This window comes from Centroberyx gerrardi, chromosome 23 (assembly GCF_048128805.1).
Source record: "Centroberyx gerrardi isolate f3 chromosome 23, fCenGer3.hap1.cur.20231027, whole genome shotgun sequence".
In the NCBI taxonomy this organism is placed as follows: domain Eukaryota; kingdom Metazoa; phylum Chordata; class Actinopteri; order Beryciformes; family Berycidae; genus Centroberyx; species Centroberyx gerrardi.
Genome location: NC_136019.1, coordinates 12,397,251 through 12,415,938, shown reverse-complemented (window position 1 = coordinate 12,415,938; position 18,688 = coordinate 12,397,251). Strand labels below are relative to the sequence as shown.

At 42.3% G+C, this 18,688-nt stretch overlaps 1 protein-coding gene across 1 annotated transcript in view; it reads left to right on the top strand.

The window, feature by feature from the left end:
- LOC139914573 (adhesion G protein-coupled receptor L3) overlaps nucleotides 1-18,688 on the top strand; it is a 142,500-nt gene that overhangs the window by 111,152 nt on the left and 12,660 nt on the right. Inside the window, exons 15-18 of the mRNA XM_078291708.1 lie at nucleotides 3,798-4,018; nucleotides 9,356-9,422; nucleotides 11,759-11,850; nucleotides 17,967-17,993. Coding sequence (XP_078147834.1) covers nucleotides 3,798-4,018; nucleotides 9,356-9,422; nucleotides 11,759-11,850; nucleotides 17,967-17,993 — 407 coding nt within the window. The remainder of the gene's footprint in view (nucleotides 1-3,797; nucleotides 4,019-9,355; nucleotides 9,423-11,758; nucleotides 11,851-17,966; nucleotides 17,994-18,688) is intronic.

Here is an 18,688-nt window from a genome sequence, read left to right as displayed (position 1 = left end):
CACAGCTGTTTTAAAGCGCTATAGCTATGGGGTGCAGAGAGTGCGTGGAGGGTTTAAGGTGTGATGTAACATTATGCAGCTCTGGTTCAGTGATGCTACAGAATACATTGATTTGTGCTTGCGGTCAGTGAGTACTATACCAGTCCCTCTTTAACTTGCGGGAATCATCATTTTTCCATGGCACTGCTCTGACCATACTCTTTTTTTTTTTTACTTTTCTCTGGGGCAACAATGTCAAGACAGTATCTTAGTCTTGACTTAAAATGTTCAACCTTGTCGTGTACACTTGAAAATGTGTCTAAGGTTGTTCTTGCATAAACGTAGAAAAAATAGCAGCGGATTGTGCATTAAAATAGCCCTTTTTTTTTACAGTTAGAGTATTTTACAATTCAAATTATCCTTTAGAACACCGGCATCTAAGTTGAAAAACACACAGTAATGATGTGAGATCGCGCTGTCCATATGAGCTTCCACTCCAATGTTCAAACCATAACAAGATCAAGTGTGGCTGTGATTGTGGGTTGACCCCATAGAGATATAACACAGATATAACTGTTATATCTCTATGGTTGACCCTTTCAGATCAAAAGAGTGCAAAAGCTGCATAAATTCTGTAATACATGAAAATTCAAATCACCAGTTACTAAAATCTCGGATGGTAATACAGATAGACGGATTGATGCATGGATGGCGTATCACTGGCATACTTAACAGCATACAACAGTAAATACATGCTCAATCACAATATAAAACAGTGGAAAATAATGAGTTTATCTCCGTTAACAACCATAAAATATGGTAGGTGCATCAGAGCCAGCAGAATATTTCCAGGGAAAAACAGGGAGTTCAATATTGAGAATTCAGCCTGGAAAAGGTAGTTTATTAGCCTGAGGGTAAAAAATGTTCAAATGTATAGTTAATGTATATGTATTGTTTTATTCAGTGCAATAGCAGTGTTATCATTTGAAATCAACACCAGAATCCCAAACTCTCTTGTATGTACTGAATATTAGGGATTTGAATTTAGAAAAACCTAGCATGCTGTGATATGACCTAGCTTTGCACAATGGATTCCGTCTCTCAAAATCTTCACCCAAAGTAAAATTATTCATCTAAACACTTTAGGGAGTAATTTCAAAAGTGGATAGTACTACTGATCTTGAGGTTAGAGCCCTTATACTACAGAGCAACTTGGCTTTTCAGTTCTCTCAAAACCCATGGCACCAAAAGAGCTAAATGAAGCGAATCAAAAAGCCAAAGCAAAGGATTTTGTAATGCAAAAAAAAAAATGTCATAAGGTCGTGACCTGGTCCGTTTAACTCCTACACTCATATCTTTCAATTCCTCCATAAACAAATCAGTTAATAATGTTCTTTTGCGAAGTTATGACCTTTCAGCAAAGGGTCTCAGTCTGTCTTATCTTCTGACAGCCAGTCACAGCGGACAAAGCGATGAAACTCTCTGAAGAATCATTGAGACATGAACGTGTTTGCATGCACGCGACGCCCAAAGGGTTTTGCCACATTTGAAGGGCAAACACCTTCAGTCTCCACAGTATACATGTTTTTTGTCTACCTTACAATGGTAGAATTTGTCAACATCTCAGGAGCACAATAATGCAATGCAGGGAGCTTTGCTTATGAGTTTTCCTCTTACAATTTCCCCTAGAGCTTGGCATGAATGTCCACTTACATTCCCCATCTCCTCTCTAGATTCTTAGTTTTTAGAGTCAGCTTACATTTTTTGGGGAAGATGTAACTACTGATGTCATGCCGAGTGTTACTTCCCAGTGAATCCCAATAGCCCACAACTTCATGTAATTCATTGAGATGAAACATTGAGAGAAAAGAATCGGATGCTTTTTTTATTCAACAAATGTTCCCTCCTTTGGGTGTACAGATGCAGACGCACACAAGTATACTCACATACTCACAACTCTCTGTCTCTCACACACACACACACACAACCCGCACATTCAGACGCTACACACACACACACACACCTGCAAACTCACTCACTTGTACTTGGTCAGTCTGTTTTTCGATATCATTGTTGTACATACCGTACCAGGCCCTCTCTCGGTGCGGTTGACCAATTTGTAAAAACTGCGGATAATCTGGATTAGGCTGTTCAGCACACTCAACCTTCCTCTTTAATGGCTGCAGTTGGATGCCATTACTTTCCTGTAGGAGCTCAGCTGTGGGTAGCAGGTGGAGGCATGCTGTCACTGCACAATCATCTTCGAGTGTGTGTGCATGTCTGTGTGTGTGTGTGTGTGTGTGTGTGTGCATGCCACTCATAGCATGGACAAATGTGGAGCCATTACTGTATATACAGGGAAGCCAGAGGGGTTGATTCCACCTACAGCTTGTCACAATCATGCCATGTTTGCTTGCTAATGAGGAAAAGTACACAGTAAGCTTTGCTCTCCTAGAAAGAAAGTTGGAGTGGTTGTGAATGTAATTAGCTCTCTGTGAGCACAGTAAGAAATGATCACACACACACACACACATCCATACATACATTTTAAATAGGGTCAGTCACTGGAACACAGCTTATTGCTAATAGCCTGTTATTTTTTATTTAGTTATTTATTTATTTATTAATTGGGTCCTATTCCATATTGGACAATACATACAGTCCACACATTTTATCAGTGCAGGTAAATTATGATAAATTCACGTAATACATTCAGGGAGAAATAAGTGAAGATCATTAACTCGGATGCTAATCGAATCAACGTGTTAATTATGTGGTTATGCAACTAAAAGTCTTGTTGATTAAAATTAAGCATTTTAAGTCAATTATGAGTGAGCTGTGCAAGGAAATGTCATTCAAATTATTATTATTTTTTTTTTATCTCATATATCTCAAAAAAATTTTTATTTTGCCCTGCAAATATCACTATCAGTATTGTATCCAATAATCAGTCCAATAGTTTAGAATTGGCAAAGCTACTTCGCTATAAAGTTAAAGATCATGGCCCTACACTTTTCCCTTCCATAAGATTTTATAGGTGTGATTCAGAGCCTAACTCAAAGATCACTCTCCTGGACTGCAATTAATGTCCGCTCAACCTTTTAGTTATTTAATTGAATCCATTTCAGTGACAAAATACCCCAGTTATGTTCAATTGTGCCAATAATTAGATCAATCCATGGAGGTGCTGTATCATATTCTTGAGTGTGTGTGTGTGTGTGTGTGTGTGTGTGGGGTCATGTGCACGACCGCCCATCCAGGTGCTTGCCTGTGTCTCCATCGCCTCCTGCACATGCGAGTGTGTAACTACATTGCGTGTTTGCACCTGGGTGTGGTATACAATACAATAGGCTCCAAATGGCTCTTGGACTGTTGACTTCCGTTCTTCATATCTCTCTGTCATCCATGCCAGCTACAGCAAACAAGACCACATGGGCTCACTAGCTGCGGCATTCTTTTGCCAGTCACTATAGGCAAACATCCAATCGCTACAGCCAAACAAAGCTGGCCCGGACTTCGCAATGCTAATTGTTGGGAAGGCAGAAACATGGAGAGGTCAAAAGAGGCTGCTTGGTTGATAGGATTGGATTGCTTGGATGCTTCACTTTGCCAGTGACGCTGTGCCCTTTAGCAAGGCATTTAATCCTGTATGAAGTCAGCTGAATGCCATAGGTACAGATTTGATTGAATTATGCTTTTATGTACAGTAAATGCTCACTTCTCCCCTCTCTCTCCCTCTCCATCTCTTTCCATCTATCTTATTTTCGCTCTCTCATCTCTTCCTTTTTTGCCACCCCCCACCCCCCCCCCCTCCCCAGATTGCATGTGCTGTCTTCGCTGCCCTGCTCCACTTCTTCTTCCTGGCGGCGTTCACCTGGATGTTCCTGGAGGGCGTGCAGCTCTACATCATGCTGGTGGAAGTGTTTGAGAGTGAACACTCGCGCCGCCGCTACTTCTACCTGGTGGGCTACGGAGTTCCGGCGCTCATCGTGGCGGTCTCGGCTGCGGTGGACTACCGCAGCTACGGCACCGACCGAGTGTGAGTATCGCTGGAGCTAGCTGGGAAATAGAGGTTTTCGACTTCACCGTCTGTCTGAATGCAGCAGAAGAATCAGCTTTCCTTTCCCAAACCTTAACTTAGAAGATCTTTTTTTTTTTTTTTTTAAATCATTTACCTTACTGGTACTGCGAAGAGAGAATAGAGGTGAAAATTCTTCTCAAAAAAAGCCCCAAATATTATTTCCTTTTCCTCTTTCTCTAAACTTACTACAAGTACTTGTGGTCATTTTGATTTACAGCCTCACGGTGTTGCACTGTGGACCCGTTGCCAATGTAGCATATGCAAAAAGTATTTACCAGAGCATTTTAAAAATATACACAGTAAATTATGGAACCTTTCAAAAGCTGTGGGAAACGTTGCTCTCGGAGAGGATTTGGCGATCACTATCACAAACATGATGCACACCCTTGAACATCCCCAGACAAATATCATGGATTTAGCCCTAATTTCCAATTCATGAGGTTGTTAGAGTTAGAAATGCCCTGTGTTTTTTTCCAGAAGTAAATTTCTGAGCAGTAACTAAAAAAGTCGATCAGTGTTCCAGGGGACAAATTCCCTTGAACCCTATTTAAAGTTAACTTTTTTTCTGTGGTTGTCTAACTATATCTTCACAAAGCGGCGTGAGGCATTTTAAAATGTTCAAAACTCCCAACCCCATCATCAAGCATCAGTGTGCAGCATGGAAGGGCTGAACATGGTCGAAATTGACATTGCTTCACACACTCATCTATCGATTCATCTCTGAATGAACACATCAAATTACGCTAATCACCTCATTTGTGAGTGATCATGTGTCTATCTTAAGTAAGACACTACGAAAAATCCAACGACGTTCACCTACTTAACCCTGGAAAACAGAATTGTCGACTTAGTGCCTAAAACATTGACAGTTCAACATATGCACTTATATGCGGAGGTAATGCTTAGTATGATTGTCTTCTATCTCAAACAACACCTAGATATCAGTTAACATTTCAAGTCATGTTTTAGTGTTTCTGGCCCCTTTAATATTATGGGACAAATGCTGAATCTGATATTTAAGTATGGATACTGCACAGAATGGAAGCTATATACACATATTTGCCATAGATTTTTGGTGCAAGTCAGTTTTGTACAAGGTGCAAAAACCCCATCTGGATACTTGCACTAGCAATGCTATCAGTATCTACCATTTATGCCTGTTAGTGTTAAGAGGTTACTGAAATTGACAGTGGAGCTAAAAGCTGACACGGCTAACAAAGATACAAAATTGATGACAATCTCGAAGCTGTGGATGAGTCTTCACCCTGCTAGTGTTTTTCCCTGTTTTTCCCCCCACTTAGCCCCGCCATCCTGTGTGTATCTATGGCGACACAAATGCTGCTAACAACGTGACAACTGTTTGTGTTGGTTTGAGGGGTTTTAACAGTATTGCAGAAGGTGCTCCAATAGCTATCGCTCATCATCAACTTTTAATGAAGCCGAACGGTTACTCAAGCTGCGTACTTGTGCTGAATTGACATTGTTTTGACAGTGAAAAATGCTAACTCCAGGAGATAGTATTGCCGGATGAATGTCAGGCTATTGTGGCTAATGCCTTCAGCATTTACAGAGTGCCCAAATTACTGCACCGAGGGTAGAGAACAGAGATGGAGAGATTTCAGGGATTGGGGGAGGGAGAGGAGGGTGAAAGAGAGAAAAGGAGATAAAAAAGAGGGAGAGAAAGAGAGAGAGAGAGAGAGAGAGAGAGAGAAACAGTGCCTTTTTTGTGTTTCCTACAGAAGCTACTTGAGAAATAATTCCCATTGCTCCAGCCCTTTCCTCTGAAATGTAAACTGGTCTGTGAACAGTGTGATGCCAGGCAGACGATCGCCCTCCATTCTTCTCCTCTGTCAATCTCTAACCATCTGAAAATAATGAAGACCAGCATCAGCAGTTTGCTTCCGAGATATTTATCATATATGACACACACACACACACACACACATATGCATACTGTACAAACACAGACACACACATGCACTTACACACACACACACACACACAACTGTTAGACAGTGCATTTGTAGATTGGTGGAGCCATAGTTCTTGGTGATGGATGAGGTGATAGCTGCCACCGCCCGAGTCTTGGCATCATGTGAATAATTAAAACCCGCCACCGGTGGAACAATTATACGCAGCCGTTGAAGGATGGAGGACGGGATAAGGCGTGACACTCGGCGAGTAGCGGAGGGTGGGGGAGGGCGCACGGTCCCACCTCAAATTGATTTTGGGACCCTAGTAGTGTTATCATAGGCAGCCTCGCTTAAAAACATACAACTGTTGCAGTCACAATTGTCCCTGATGGACAAGTAACTTAATAATGCTAGTATTAGGAGATGTGAGAATGATTGAAGCTGGAATGAAGATAATTGAGCATGTTTTGTGTGTGAACATGCCTTATTCCCATTGTTGGGACTGGCCAGTGCCAAAAAATCTGATCTGAGAGCCTGTTTATATTCCTAGATCAACCTGTAAAATCTGATCCCAGGAAAGTGAAGGAGGATTTTTTTCTCCATTTCTCTCAGTGATTACTCTAAATGTGCCCTTGAGCAAGGCACTTTATTCTCCATTACTCCAATGAGGCTGCTCAGGGGTCAGTGAAACAAGGCTGTAGTTCTACTCCGAGGTGTGTGTGTGTGTGTGTGTGTGTGTGGGTGGGTGTGTGTGTGTGTATGTATCCATGGCCCTCCCTCTCAATGAAAATACTCCCTCAGGGCACATCAGTAAATGAAAATGTATTCTTAATTTCCCCAGTCAAATAAAAGTAATAAAACAGTAACAGCCGGTAAACTAGGGAGACAGGGTGACCTTTTGTATTTAAAGAAAACTGCTGTCACTCTTCAGTAGTCTAGTTACTATTTCCGGTAGTCTAGTTACTATTTCTGCTCCATTGAAGATAGAGAATACTTGGTGGACATTGTTGATCAATTTTACACACCGGCGTACGGTACCAGTGTTTGAGCTCATACTTCAAGGCAGAATGTGCCATTGGTACAGAGAGAGCGGGACGACTCATCACATCATAATAATCAAGACAGAAACAAGATGCCGCTAGTGATCTACTTGGCCCAAATATTTCACATGGCTTCGCTCACCGTGCATTAGTCATCAGTTCGCCATGCCACTGAAACTGCTTTCTATCTCGCTCTCTTGCAAAAAAAAAGTGTTTGCAGATTAAGTCGCCTCAGCTCAAAGGGCGTTCTCTCTGAACTAAAATGCGGTGTCAGCTCACTGCAGATTGGCGGCACGAATGCCTGAATACCCAGCGCAAGTCGGCGGCGGCGGCGCACCGGTAGGGACACAAGCGGCGGCGCCTGCATCGGCGGGGACGCGTTTATGGTTTTCCATTGCTCGGGTACTAAAGGAATCCGGACGGGACCGTGCAAATGCAGCATGTCAGGAAGAAATGCAAAACTAAAAGCCAAACACAACCATGACACAAGTGGGGAAGGGGAGGTAGAGGAAGCGGGGGGCGGGGGGGGGGGGGGGGGGGGGGAATGACAGCCCGCAGCCCCCACCACCCACCATGTCTTTAAATCTTTCTATGATCTGAAAAAAGAAGGTAAAAAGGAACAATAGAGCTTTCAGCATAATTTATAACGGCGACGCGCGGAGCCTTTGATGAGCCGCCGGAGTGCCGTTTGCTTTGTGCGTCTTTGTGTTTGCGTTTGTGCGCTTCTGCATGTGTCCGCGTGTGTTTTCTGTGTGTCGCCTCCTCTCATCCATTGATATCAGTGAGGGGGAGCGATATCACGTCCCAGTAACAGCAAAGGAACAGTCAATTTTTGTCTTGTTGTCTCTTCATATATTCTCTGTCGTTTGAAAGTATTGTCTACTGTTTTGCACAGTTCTGTGGAAACAAAAAGTGGAACAGATGTATAAACTTGGCCGTGGCAGTTGAGCTTCTCGCCTGAATTTGAAATCTGTGTCTGTAAATACTGGAGATGCCCCATTTTGTTTTTCTCTAAGCAAATGGGACCAACATAGCATTCACCATAGCATGCGGCATTGTATCTTGCTTTGTTTTGCTAGCATAATGGGTTCAAGATGTGTGAGATGAAGCTTTTTTTTTTTTTGCATCAAAACAAAAAAAGTTTTATATAACAGCAGATGCCTAAATATCCATTCCACAGACTACATTGTGTCTTCCATGATATGTAGTAGCTGTAATGTCGTATTTTTTCCTCAACACCTACGTATTACTGTCCAAAGCCCAAGTGCCCCTACACTTCAATCTGCCTTAAAATGCTATTGAATTACAGCTAATTCTCTGCCACTTCCATTTTGCCTCTCTGTCAGCCTGAGTGACAACGCGGCTGCATGAACTGTAATTTTCCAGTGGCCAAAAATGGAGGCGTCTATCTGGTGCAGCAGCGGAGATTAAAAGATTAATAATTCAGCTACAGGTCATGAATCAAGTTCTTTTTTTCTTTCTTTTTTTTCGGTCATTTCAAAGGAGCTCGCCCTGTCACCTTCCATCGGCCCCTTTGCTTCTGGTGTCTCAGAGAGGAGATTGACTCTCTGTGGCGTTCCGATATGAAGCGTGAGGTCAAGGCGGTGCATATCATTTCATTATTGACATAATTATACAGAGTCCTGGAGAGTCGTCATGGTTAACGTGTAACATGTAGGACACTTTGTTGAGTGCTTAAGGAGTGTGTGTGGTCATGTCGGTCAGGGCCCGGGGTCAATCCAATTCCTTTGGAGGGATACAGATAGGATTCAATTGGGAACTAATTGAATCATCACATAAATTATTATCAATGATGGTAATTTGCTACCTTAACCGGCCAAATTGAAAACATTATTGACCTAAACCTTGGTCGTCGTCCTCATTAAGCAGCCCTGAGGTACATCCTTTACTATTTTTGCTGCATCCCATCCCCCTTTTCTCCTCCCCTTTGTATAGTGCATCTGTTCTGGCTATGAAAGGCCATCATCATCGCTGTCAATGACACTGAAAGCCCCCTTTAGATTCTTACCCTCCAAATTCTCAGTGATGGTCATAATTCTTTAGGCCCCTTGAGGGGATCTGTGTTTTGAAGTGCCCATTCCTCTGTGTCACTCCAGCCTCCCACTTGATATATATCCTCTGAGCAGGAGTATAAAACTGTAACCTCAAATCTTTCTTTTTCTCTCTCTCTCTCACTACCCCAACCCCCCTTCCCTCTCTCTCTCACACACACACACACACTTTCTCTCCACTCATGCTCCCTTTGTGGCTCCATCCTCTCTTTCTCTCGCCTCATGTCTCCTTTCCCCCGCTCACTCTCTTTCTCTCTCTTCCCGTTGCAGTTGCTGGCTTCGCCTGGACACCTACTTCATTTGGAGTTTCATAGGACCAGCAACCTTGATAATTATGGTAAGCGTGTCCCCCCCCACCCTCCGCTCATTAACCCTACTTAGCCTGCGGGTCGCCGCTTAAATGGTCCACAGAGATCCCTTTTCTAGCTTCCACCCACCCTCTCCTCCCTGCCCTGTTGAGCATATATGCCACCGCCGGGCACGGAGCCGTCCAGAAAAACGAATGAGGGGCGTGCAAAATATATTGCAGTTCGTCACCCTGCCGCAGCCACTGACTGAGACAATTTTGGCGGGAAAGAGAAATGGAGATAGAGAGAGAGAGAGAGAGAGAGAGCGAGTGAGGGTGAACTCTGCTCAGTATGCAGTGTTGGGAGTAATCCGCTCTGCGATTATGATTGATTTTGTTCCCCTGCCGACTCGCACTCTGCTACCTTTCTCCGTCTCCTCCTCGGAGACGCAGGGAGACAGCTACGCGTGCAGATAAAACAAGCGTATGCAAGGAGGGCGTACACACACACACACACACACACACACACACACACACACACACACACATACACAAACACACACTCTTTCTCTCTCGCAACTAGGACAGTCCCTGACTAAACTCATGCTTAGTAAACTAATAGTTATAAGGTTTTTTTCTAATAATAGTATAAGTCATTCATCCAACTTGTGAATACTATTGTGTATTATTTCCCCCCTTCAGGTTAATGCAGGCATGTAAGATAACCGCTTTAGATTTGGTGTTGGATTTAGTGTTCATGCATTTAAGCTAATGCCTTATTGTAAGTATCGTGACGCCAGAGATGTGCTCATCATTTTCCAGGACATGAGTCATACATCATAAGAAATATTTAAAATCAGTAAATCAGCTAAAAATATAACAAAAATCTACTAAAATTGGACAATTAGTCAATTGAGGATGGAGCAGCTCTACGCTCATCCCACATAATCATTTACTGTAGACCGCGAAGAAACCCAAACATATGTAATTCCGACAAAAGCCACACACAAATACACACACACACACACACACACCGCTGCGCATACGACTCTTAATGCCCAGCTTAGATCCCGGTGCTGAATCCAAACATGCATAATGCACTTTCATGCTCCAGTTTGGAGTAATCGCTCACAATGCATCTCTATGTGCCTTATGACTCACTCCTTTCTCTCTAAGATTCACAAACAAGAATATCTACGCTGCGAAAGAATAGCTGGAGCAGAGATCCAACTCTCTCCCCATGGGAATTTGACGGGGGTTGGGGCAACGATGCATTTATGAGCAGTTACATTTTTTTTTTAAAAATGGCTCAATTTTCAGACCCACCTGCCATTAGCTGAATGTCACCTCCCAGTGAACAGCAGTGGCCGTTAGCATGGTAATTGCTGTAATTTTTGCGGAATCGTTCTATCTGAAAAACACCCCTATGCCATGTCCAAATTCCACTCGTTTTCTATTTTTGGGATTAATGACTCCCGAAGAACAGGAAAATAATGAGGTATCCTGAAGATGCACAGCGGGTCTGTTTGAATCGAAGTTCTGCGACTTCTACCAGTGAAACATGAGCTTTTATTCTTCTTTTTTTTGACTAATTACAGTGTATCGGGGCAGATGTGGGCCCAGTTGTATTTGAAAATTGCCTCAGATATTTCAGCTGCTTGAGATGTACTTGACTCAACTTCCACGAATGTGTTATTATTTGTGTCTTTGAAACCTTTCTGAATATTTTTTTATTTCCTAGTCTGGTACTCAGATACCAGTTAATGCATACAGCAGCAAGCACGATGTTATATAATACCTTATCATTTGAAGAATGATAATAATGCAACAAGTCGTTCAAACATTTCGCCCTTCACTAAAATTCCAACTAATACCAAACGTGTTTCCCAGATGCGGCAACTGTAAAAGGCACTGGGAGTTGAACCACCTTCACAGATGGGCTCCGTAGCCGATAACTCGCATGTATAACAATTTCCTACCAGAAAAGAAAATGAATGCAGCAGTACAAACAGTTATTCCCTATGGTTGAGTCAACGTGTGAATATGGTGAGATAAGTGTGAATACAGTGAGACGGAGAGGCTGCCTCATACAAGTATGCAGCTGTCTTGTCTCGGCGTTCCCTGCTCAGTCCGATGTACCGCCATAGAAGTTTCATAGGATTTTGCGCTCTGTTTGGCAAAGTGGGAAACCAAGTCTTGCTGCAACATTACAACTTTGTGCTACAAAGTGCCCTGATTTAAAATGAATGGAACTGAAACAAGGAACATACAAGCTTCATCACTGTCTGTGTGTTTTCTTTCACCCCTGTCTCCCTGAATCTCTGTCTCTCCCCTATCTCTCTCTCTCTCTCTCTCTCTCTCTCTCTCTCTCCCTCTCTCTCTCTCAGCTCAATGTGATCTTCCTGGGCATCGCTCTCTACAAGATGTTCCATCACACGGCCATCTTAAAGCCGGACTCCGGTTGCCTGGACAACATCAAGTAAGAGCACACCGATCACCCAGATGTATACACTGGAAGCTTCCAGAATAGCTTCCTATGTGACTTTTCATTACATTTGGAAAGAAGGCAGAACAGTGATAGACTCTCTGACACCAAGCACACTGCGTCATCCGAGTTGCGTTCGATACGGCTCTATTTGGGAGCATAGCAACAACTTTCAAGTAGGCTATTTCCTCCCATTTCCCCTTATTTAACAACCCCGTGATTTAGGGGCGACTCTGTTTTGTGCGATAGGTTTATTGTTTTCAAGCCGGTGTTCGTGAACAATTCACTTTGTCTTGCCTCCCCCTTTGGTATTTCGGAACCTTTTTAAAAGCACTTAAGCTTGCGAACACCCAGCCCAAGGGTCCGGGAATCGGAGTCCGCCAGGTAAGCGTCCCTCATTATGCTGAAAGGTTGTGTCAGCCCGGGTTAAAATGAAACAGGTATTCTGTTGGACGTCCATCATTATCTGAAGAGCACGCTTGTCTGCATCGGAAAAGGCCAGGAGACAATCTGACAGAATTAACCTGGTGTTATCTCGGCGTCAACATGCCGCAGATGAATATTCATGTGTGTGTGTGTGTGTGTGTGTGTGTGTGTTTGAGTCTGTGTGCCTGCATATTCCTGGCTGCCTTTCAGATAACATGAAATTGTGAATGACATTATTAAACTCAGCTTTGGTGTTTACAATTGCCGGTATATGTGTAAATGTCTTTTATATACATTTACTCTAGGAATACAATTTATTGAACAATTGTTATGCTAGGGCAATTCAAATTAAATAATAATAATTGATTACATTTATATAGCGCTTAGTACATATAGTACTCAAAGCGCTTCACATATTGGGGGGGAGCAGGGGACTCAACTCATCCACCACCAATGTGTAGCACCCACCTGGGTGATGCACGGCAGCCAGTTTGCGCCAGAACGCTCACCACACATCAGCTATCTCAGTGGAGAGTAGAGGACTGAAAGAGCCAATTAGGTAACGAGGGATGATTAGGTGGCCATGATGGAAGGAAGGCCTGTTTTGGGGAATTTTGCCAGGGCACCGGGGTTACACCCCTACTCTTGCGATGAGTGCCGATGGGATCTTTATTGACCACAGAGTCAGGATCTCGGTTTAACGTCTCATCCGAAGGACGGTGCTCACTCACAGGACAGAGTCCCTGTCTCTGCCCTGGGGCATTGGGGATATTATTCATGAGACCAGAGGGAAGAAAAAAGGGGTAGACCGTAAAGGTTTCAGATAATAAATCTTTACTTTGATTTCCATTTTGTTTCTGCTGCAGGTGTGGAAGAAGTACACAACTATTTTGCTTACTTTCAGTGAAAATAGATATATCCTCATGGAATAGTGCTTTGGTATATGCAAAAATGCTCCATTCAAATTTCTCCTGAAGTAAAACCATTGAAGTACTGCACGTTCAATATCGTGGTCTCATACAATGCTCAGGAGCGTTCCATCATGCATTAAACTCTCCGGATTAAACCTGATGGGGTTGGTGGTTCAGTTACTCTCCTTCTAATTGCATCTTCTTAAAGATGGCTGGCTCGATGCCAAAAAAGTGCTTCGTTTCTATGGACTGACCACCAGCTTTGTGTGCGAAACCTTCATCTTAAAAGCAAGTTGTAAGTATAATCATTTGTAGTGGAATGACAAGAATAACCTTGGCTTTGTGGTGAAGTGAAAATATAAATTCCTTAAAAGGGAAATTCTCAAATGGACAAATACCTCAAATCTATACTTGCCGGCCACAATTAATACCATGAAGAATATATTTTTTTAGAATTTGATGAGTAACTATAGTTTAACAGAGAAAAGTTGGTTTGTACAATGACACAGCATTTTTGATCATTGTCTTGGACTCAAGCTTCAGCTACCTAGTGTCAGGGCAGACTGATTCTACAGATGGGGTAAAGTTGTTTTGCTGCCTATTTGCCATGATGGATAACGGTCCCTGCTATGTTTTTGCTGTCTGCCTCGCCTTTTTTAAGGCACTCTGGACACATTAGTCTACTTTATGGCCAGCAGTACTGGCTGCTGTTTTGCAGCCTCGCGTCACTGGCTGTGTCTCAGCAGAGTGGCCCCTGTCTGCCCCGCTTCTCTCAGCACAGGATACACACATCCAGCCTTACAGAAACGAACGCACCCACACTCTTAAACGTACACTACCACTCAAAAGTTTGGACACATGCATTTTTCTTTATTTGTACTGTTTTTCACATTTTAGAATAATAGTAAAGATGCCAAAACTGTGAAATAACACAAATGGAATTATGCAGTGACCAAAAAAGTGTTCAACAAATCAAAACTATCTTATATTTTAGATTCTTTAAAGTAGCCGCCCTTTGCCTTGATGGAAAGGCAAAGGCTTTGGAAAGAAATTCATACATAGGCATCAACGTCACTATTTATATTTGTCTAAGAAACAAATTTCAAGCATTTAAGCATAAGCCTTTAGATCAAAATGGCTTTAAGAGAATGAAAAACAATCAGGTGTCCAAACTTTTGACAACAACTGCGCACACACACCCAGTCTCACACGCACGCTCGGCTCCACACCTGCACTGTCTTTCACCCGCTGGCTGACATACACACAGACGCCCAGTAGCCCACACAGAAATCCCCTCGGTTGGCACTGCAGCTGAAGCAGCGAAGCCTGATCTGGAAATAGTTCACTCAGCAGCACACTTTGATTCAACTCCAGACCCGGACTGGGCGACTGGACCAGAATGGCAGTTATGTCTTTGAGCGAAGCCTTTGCTCCAAAATCAAGAAGTACACCATTAAAAAAAAATGTTCTGTACTCTGAAAAATTGCTGGCACAATAGTACAATCGATTACAGAATACAATTAAAGTTACTGGCTATCATAAGACTTGTGCTTACAAAATAGTGACTCTCTATTTTTTTAAATATTGAGTAATGAATCTTGGCTCACAATCGCGTCAGATGAATGAAGGCTGTTTTCCAGTGTGGATCTGGACTGATGATCACAAAATCAGTCTTCCTCTCTCACTGTTGTTTATGCTGCTAGTTGAAGTCCATCATTAAGATCAGATGCTCTTGGCAGAACTATATTTTGGTTACCATTTCCCAAGCCTGTGTGTGTGTATATGTGTTAAGCGTCTTCGGTTCCTCTTAGATGCATTGCCTTGTTTGCTCTTCAGAAAAATATTGACTTCTGTGGAGTTCTGTGTATTGCGTGATTTATCACACCGGCCTCCCACAATGCACCAAAGACCCGACCTCTCCGCTCTGAGTCTTACAGCCCACAATGTTCCACATCGGCGTTGGAAAACGGCACGATGCTGCGCGGCTTTTGTCAGCCCTCATTCATCTGACACAGTTTTTAAGCCAAGACTCATTACTCAACACACACCCACACACACACACACACACACACATTCAGAACACTGGCTTGTATTGTAAATATCAACCAGATACTGTTTAGCCCAAAATATCCCTAATAGCCATAATGAATGTTAACTGGCGCTCCTTTCCCATTATAAAAAAGTGGTGACAAATGAAAAAAAAAAAAAAAAATGAAGAGACTGCAGTCTTTCAGCTCTTAACTTGGATGGAAATGAAACTTATTTGATGATCGTGTTTCTCTCAGCGCTCTAAAATGCCAGAGCCGGAGATTTATTTGTCTCATTTGGTCTAACGGTCAGCGCTGCTCCGACCATTATTCAAAAATAACGGATTAAAATAAATTGGCTGATATTCTGAGACCCACTATTGCCGTACTTTTGATATAAGCTTTTCTTCCAGTTGAAAATTGCTTATCAAGAAGAACTAGTTTGATGATGATGATGATGATGATGATGATGGCGCGGGTTAATTAAGTCAATTTAGCTTCGTTTAATGAGGTATGTCTTCTTTTCTCTCATCTTTCTTCTCCGGTTTCTCCTTATGGTTTGATGTCACGTTTTCTGTTCAGATTTCATCATGCTGCCTTGTTTTAATATGAATGTTACATCTCTCTTTCACTGTGTATCTCTTTTCCCCCAGCTTTTCTTCTTTTGATTAGCACTCGCATCCTGCCTTTTTATCTTATGCCGTGTTTATCTTTAACATCTTTCTGTTTTTTTGTTTTTTTTTCATCTTCCATTTCTTCCTCTTCATTTTAGCTACCGTTATTATGATGGATGTGTTATTGTAGAATGGCACTGGTAAGATGTAACATTTCTCAACAGAAGGTGTAGAGTAGAATTGATGTTGTGTTTGATGTGTTTTTCCCCTCTCCCCAAAATCTTGACAGCTACTGCCACTGCCATGTGATTCATGGATTAGGGCGTGACTTCTTCTACTGGTGTAACTTTAACTAAACACTAAAACTTCTGCTTCTCCGGGCGTATATTTGGAAGATGATGGACTGAACATCTTCTTTGAGGAAGGGTTTGAATTTTGTCTTGCATAGCCCACTCTCCATGCAGATAAGGAACTTCAAATGAAATATGCTAACCAGGATGATGTCAGAGATAGATAAAGATGTCCCTGCCAACATCAAAAACTTTATGCTATTGATGTCTTTGGTAAACAGTTTCAGATGATTAGCATTTCCTTTCAAGCATACCTTTGGTTAAATAATTAACACCCTGCAGAGTTTTATCATAGCATTTCCTCTTTTCCTCTCGGAAACAGTCTGTAAAAAGCCTTTATGGAGGTTTAAAGGAGGCTGAATCGACCAATTGCGATCTCGTACTTAAATGATTTGCGCCATTGGGATGAATGGCACCTCTGCAAATTGAGTCATTCTGAAGGAAACTGGTGGTAATTTGACACCACAGTCTGAAATAGTTCTCTCCCTAAAATCGCTCATTTTTTGGCATCTCTGCTTGATGATTAGCACAATAAAGCTTTTCTCACTTTTTCTTTTTTTTTTTTTTTTCCTGTGAAAGCCTACAAGTGCTCTGTCTTCTGTAGTGCGGCCCTTGGGGACGTATATCTCAAGTGGCATCATCGCACGGCCATTGAAACGGTTCTGCGGGACGCGCTTGGGGGGTTTTGTGACAGGCACAGTTGAGCGGGACTGAAATTGCTTAGATGAAATAGTTGACATTCTGAAATTCATTTAAAATGCACATGCATAATGGGAATTTTACTTGGATTGCTTGATTTGCCGCGCCAAATTCTACACTTTATGTAAACTATTTTGAAGCTTGATGATGCCAGAGATACGAACTGAGAGGATCCTGTTATTGATATTGTATTAATAGCTTTCAGGCATGCAACACTCCAGACAGGATGAGACTCTTAGCCATACAACCACTTCATTTGTAAGTGAGTTGTTATGCTGTTAGATGAAGGCCATGTACAGTTTCATAATGCTTGCGTCGAGGCTCTTACCATGCAGCCCTCAAACCTGTGCTCACATTTTTATCTGCCATCTCCAGAAGCAGATAAGCTGCGTTCGGTATGAGTAGCTCCTTCTTCATATCCTGTCCTCTCGGATGCATTTGTTATGACCTCCGGTGTCTCTATCATCCACCATTCCTCGAACAAAAAATGCCACTAGTTAGAGGTCAATATTTTGTTCTCTTTTTGCCCACTGCTTGTGTTTCCCTGTCCATTCAGGGGGCAATCGCCTTGATGAAGTACCTCTCCCACCAGGTCATTAAGACAGCCCTGGGAAAATTATGTTTAATGGTTGCCCCGGTGAATTCATAAATCATTTATTTTGCCGCACACCTGGCCCATTTATAACAGCTAAAATGCTAAGGTCTGCCAGCATTTATGAGGGGAGCGAGATACTTCTGTGAACCAAGATAATTATGCTTAGCACCTGTAAATCACCAACGGTATGAAATCCATTCCTAAAATGTGCGAATGTCGGCAGATGTGGATGCCGTTTGAAGTCCAGTGAATGTAGCTTTCATCTCCACTGCCAAAATAAGCTGTCTTCCCTCTTGGTGCATTGTTTTGGTAATTTCCCTCGCCTCCCTGCCTTCCCTCTCTTTGGTAACAGCCCTATAGTTATATATACACTGTATATAGGGCGACACATTTTACATTCTAACTTTCTGTTCCTTTTTTCTATGATTTGATTTAACTTTTGCCTGTTTTTCTTTTTGTCATTTCGTTCTTGTCATATTGCTACACAGCTATCAGGATTACCAACCTGAGATCAAGTAAGACAAAACTGGCAGGGCCCCTCTATCCACAGTGCCATCTTTCATTTACTCCTCCATAAGAACCAATCAGGACCCAAATCCATCTAGCTGCCTCTCTGAATCATTAACATGATGTATTGTGGAGCTCTCAGTCATGTTGAAGGCCGCATTAGTGTGCACACAGCACTCCTGTGTTAGATATACATAGCCTGCAGATGTGACACACTAGATTAGGTTTAAATGGCACCTGTATCTTCACAGTGCGCTCCATAGAAATGTTAGTACTGTAGTGTTGCAGGCACACTACTTGGAATGTTGGAATGTGCAGAACAGATACTCATCAGTTGGTTTTCATGTTTTTCTATCAATATCCGCGGCAGGTGAGCGTATAATACTCTTAAAAGACTCGGCTTTCTCAAGGGCATGTATTTCATTTCATCCCTACAGGTATACAGAGTAATAATTTACGACTACAAGACACTTAATCCAACCCTCCGGTAATAGATTTCAACATGTAATGTACCCATGCAAATTGGCTTCCAATGAAAATGCCATGTTTGATCATACAGAACTGCGTAACAGTATACATGAATCCATCTAACAGGTATTGAATATGAAATACTCGGTTTAACTTTTACACCGAAACTAAATCTGGTATTTCTAGAGTGTATCTCTATTCCTTTAATCTCGTGCCCTCAACTTAATCTCATAAT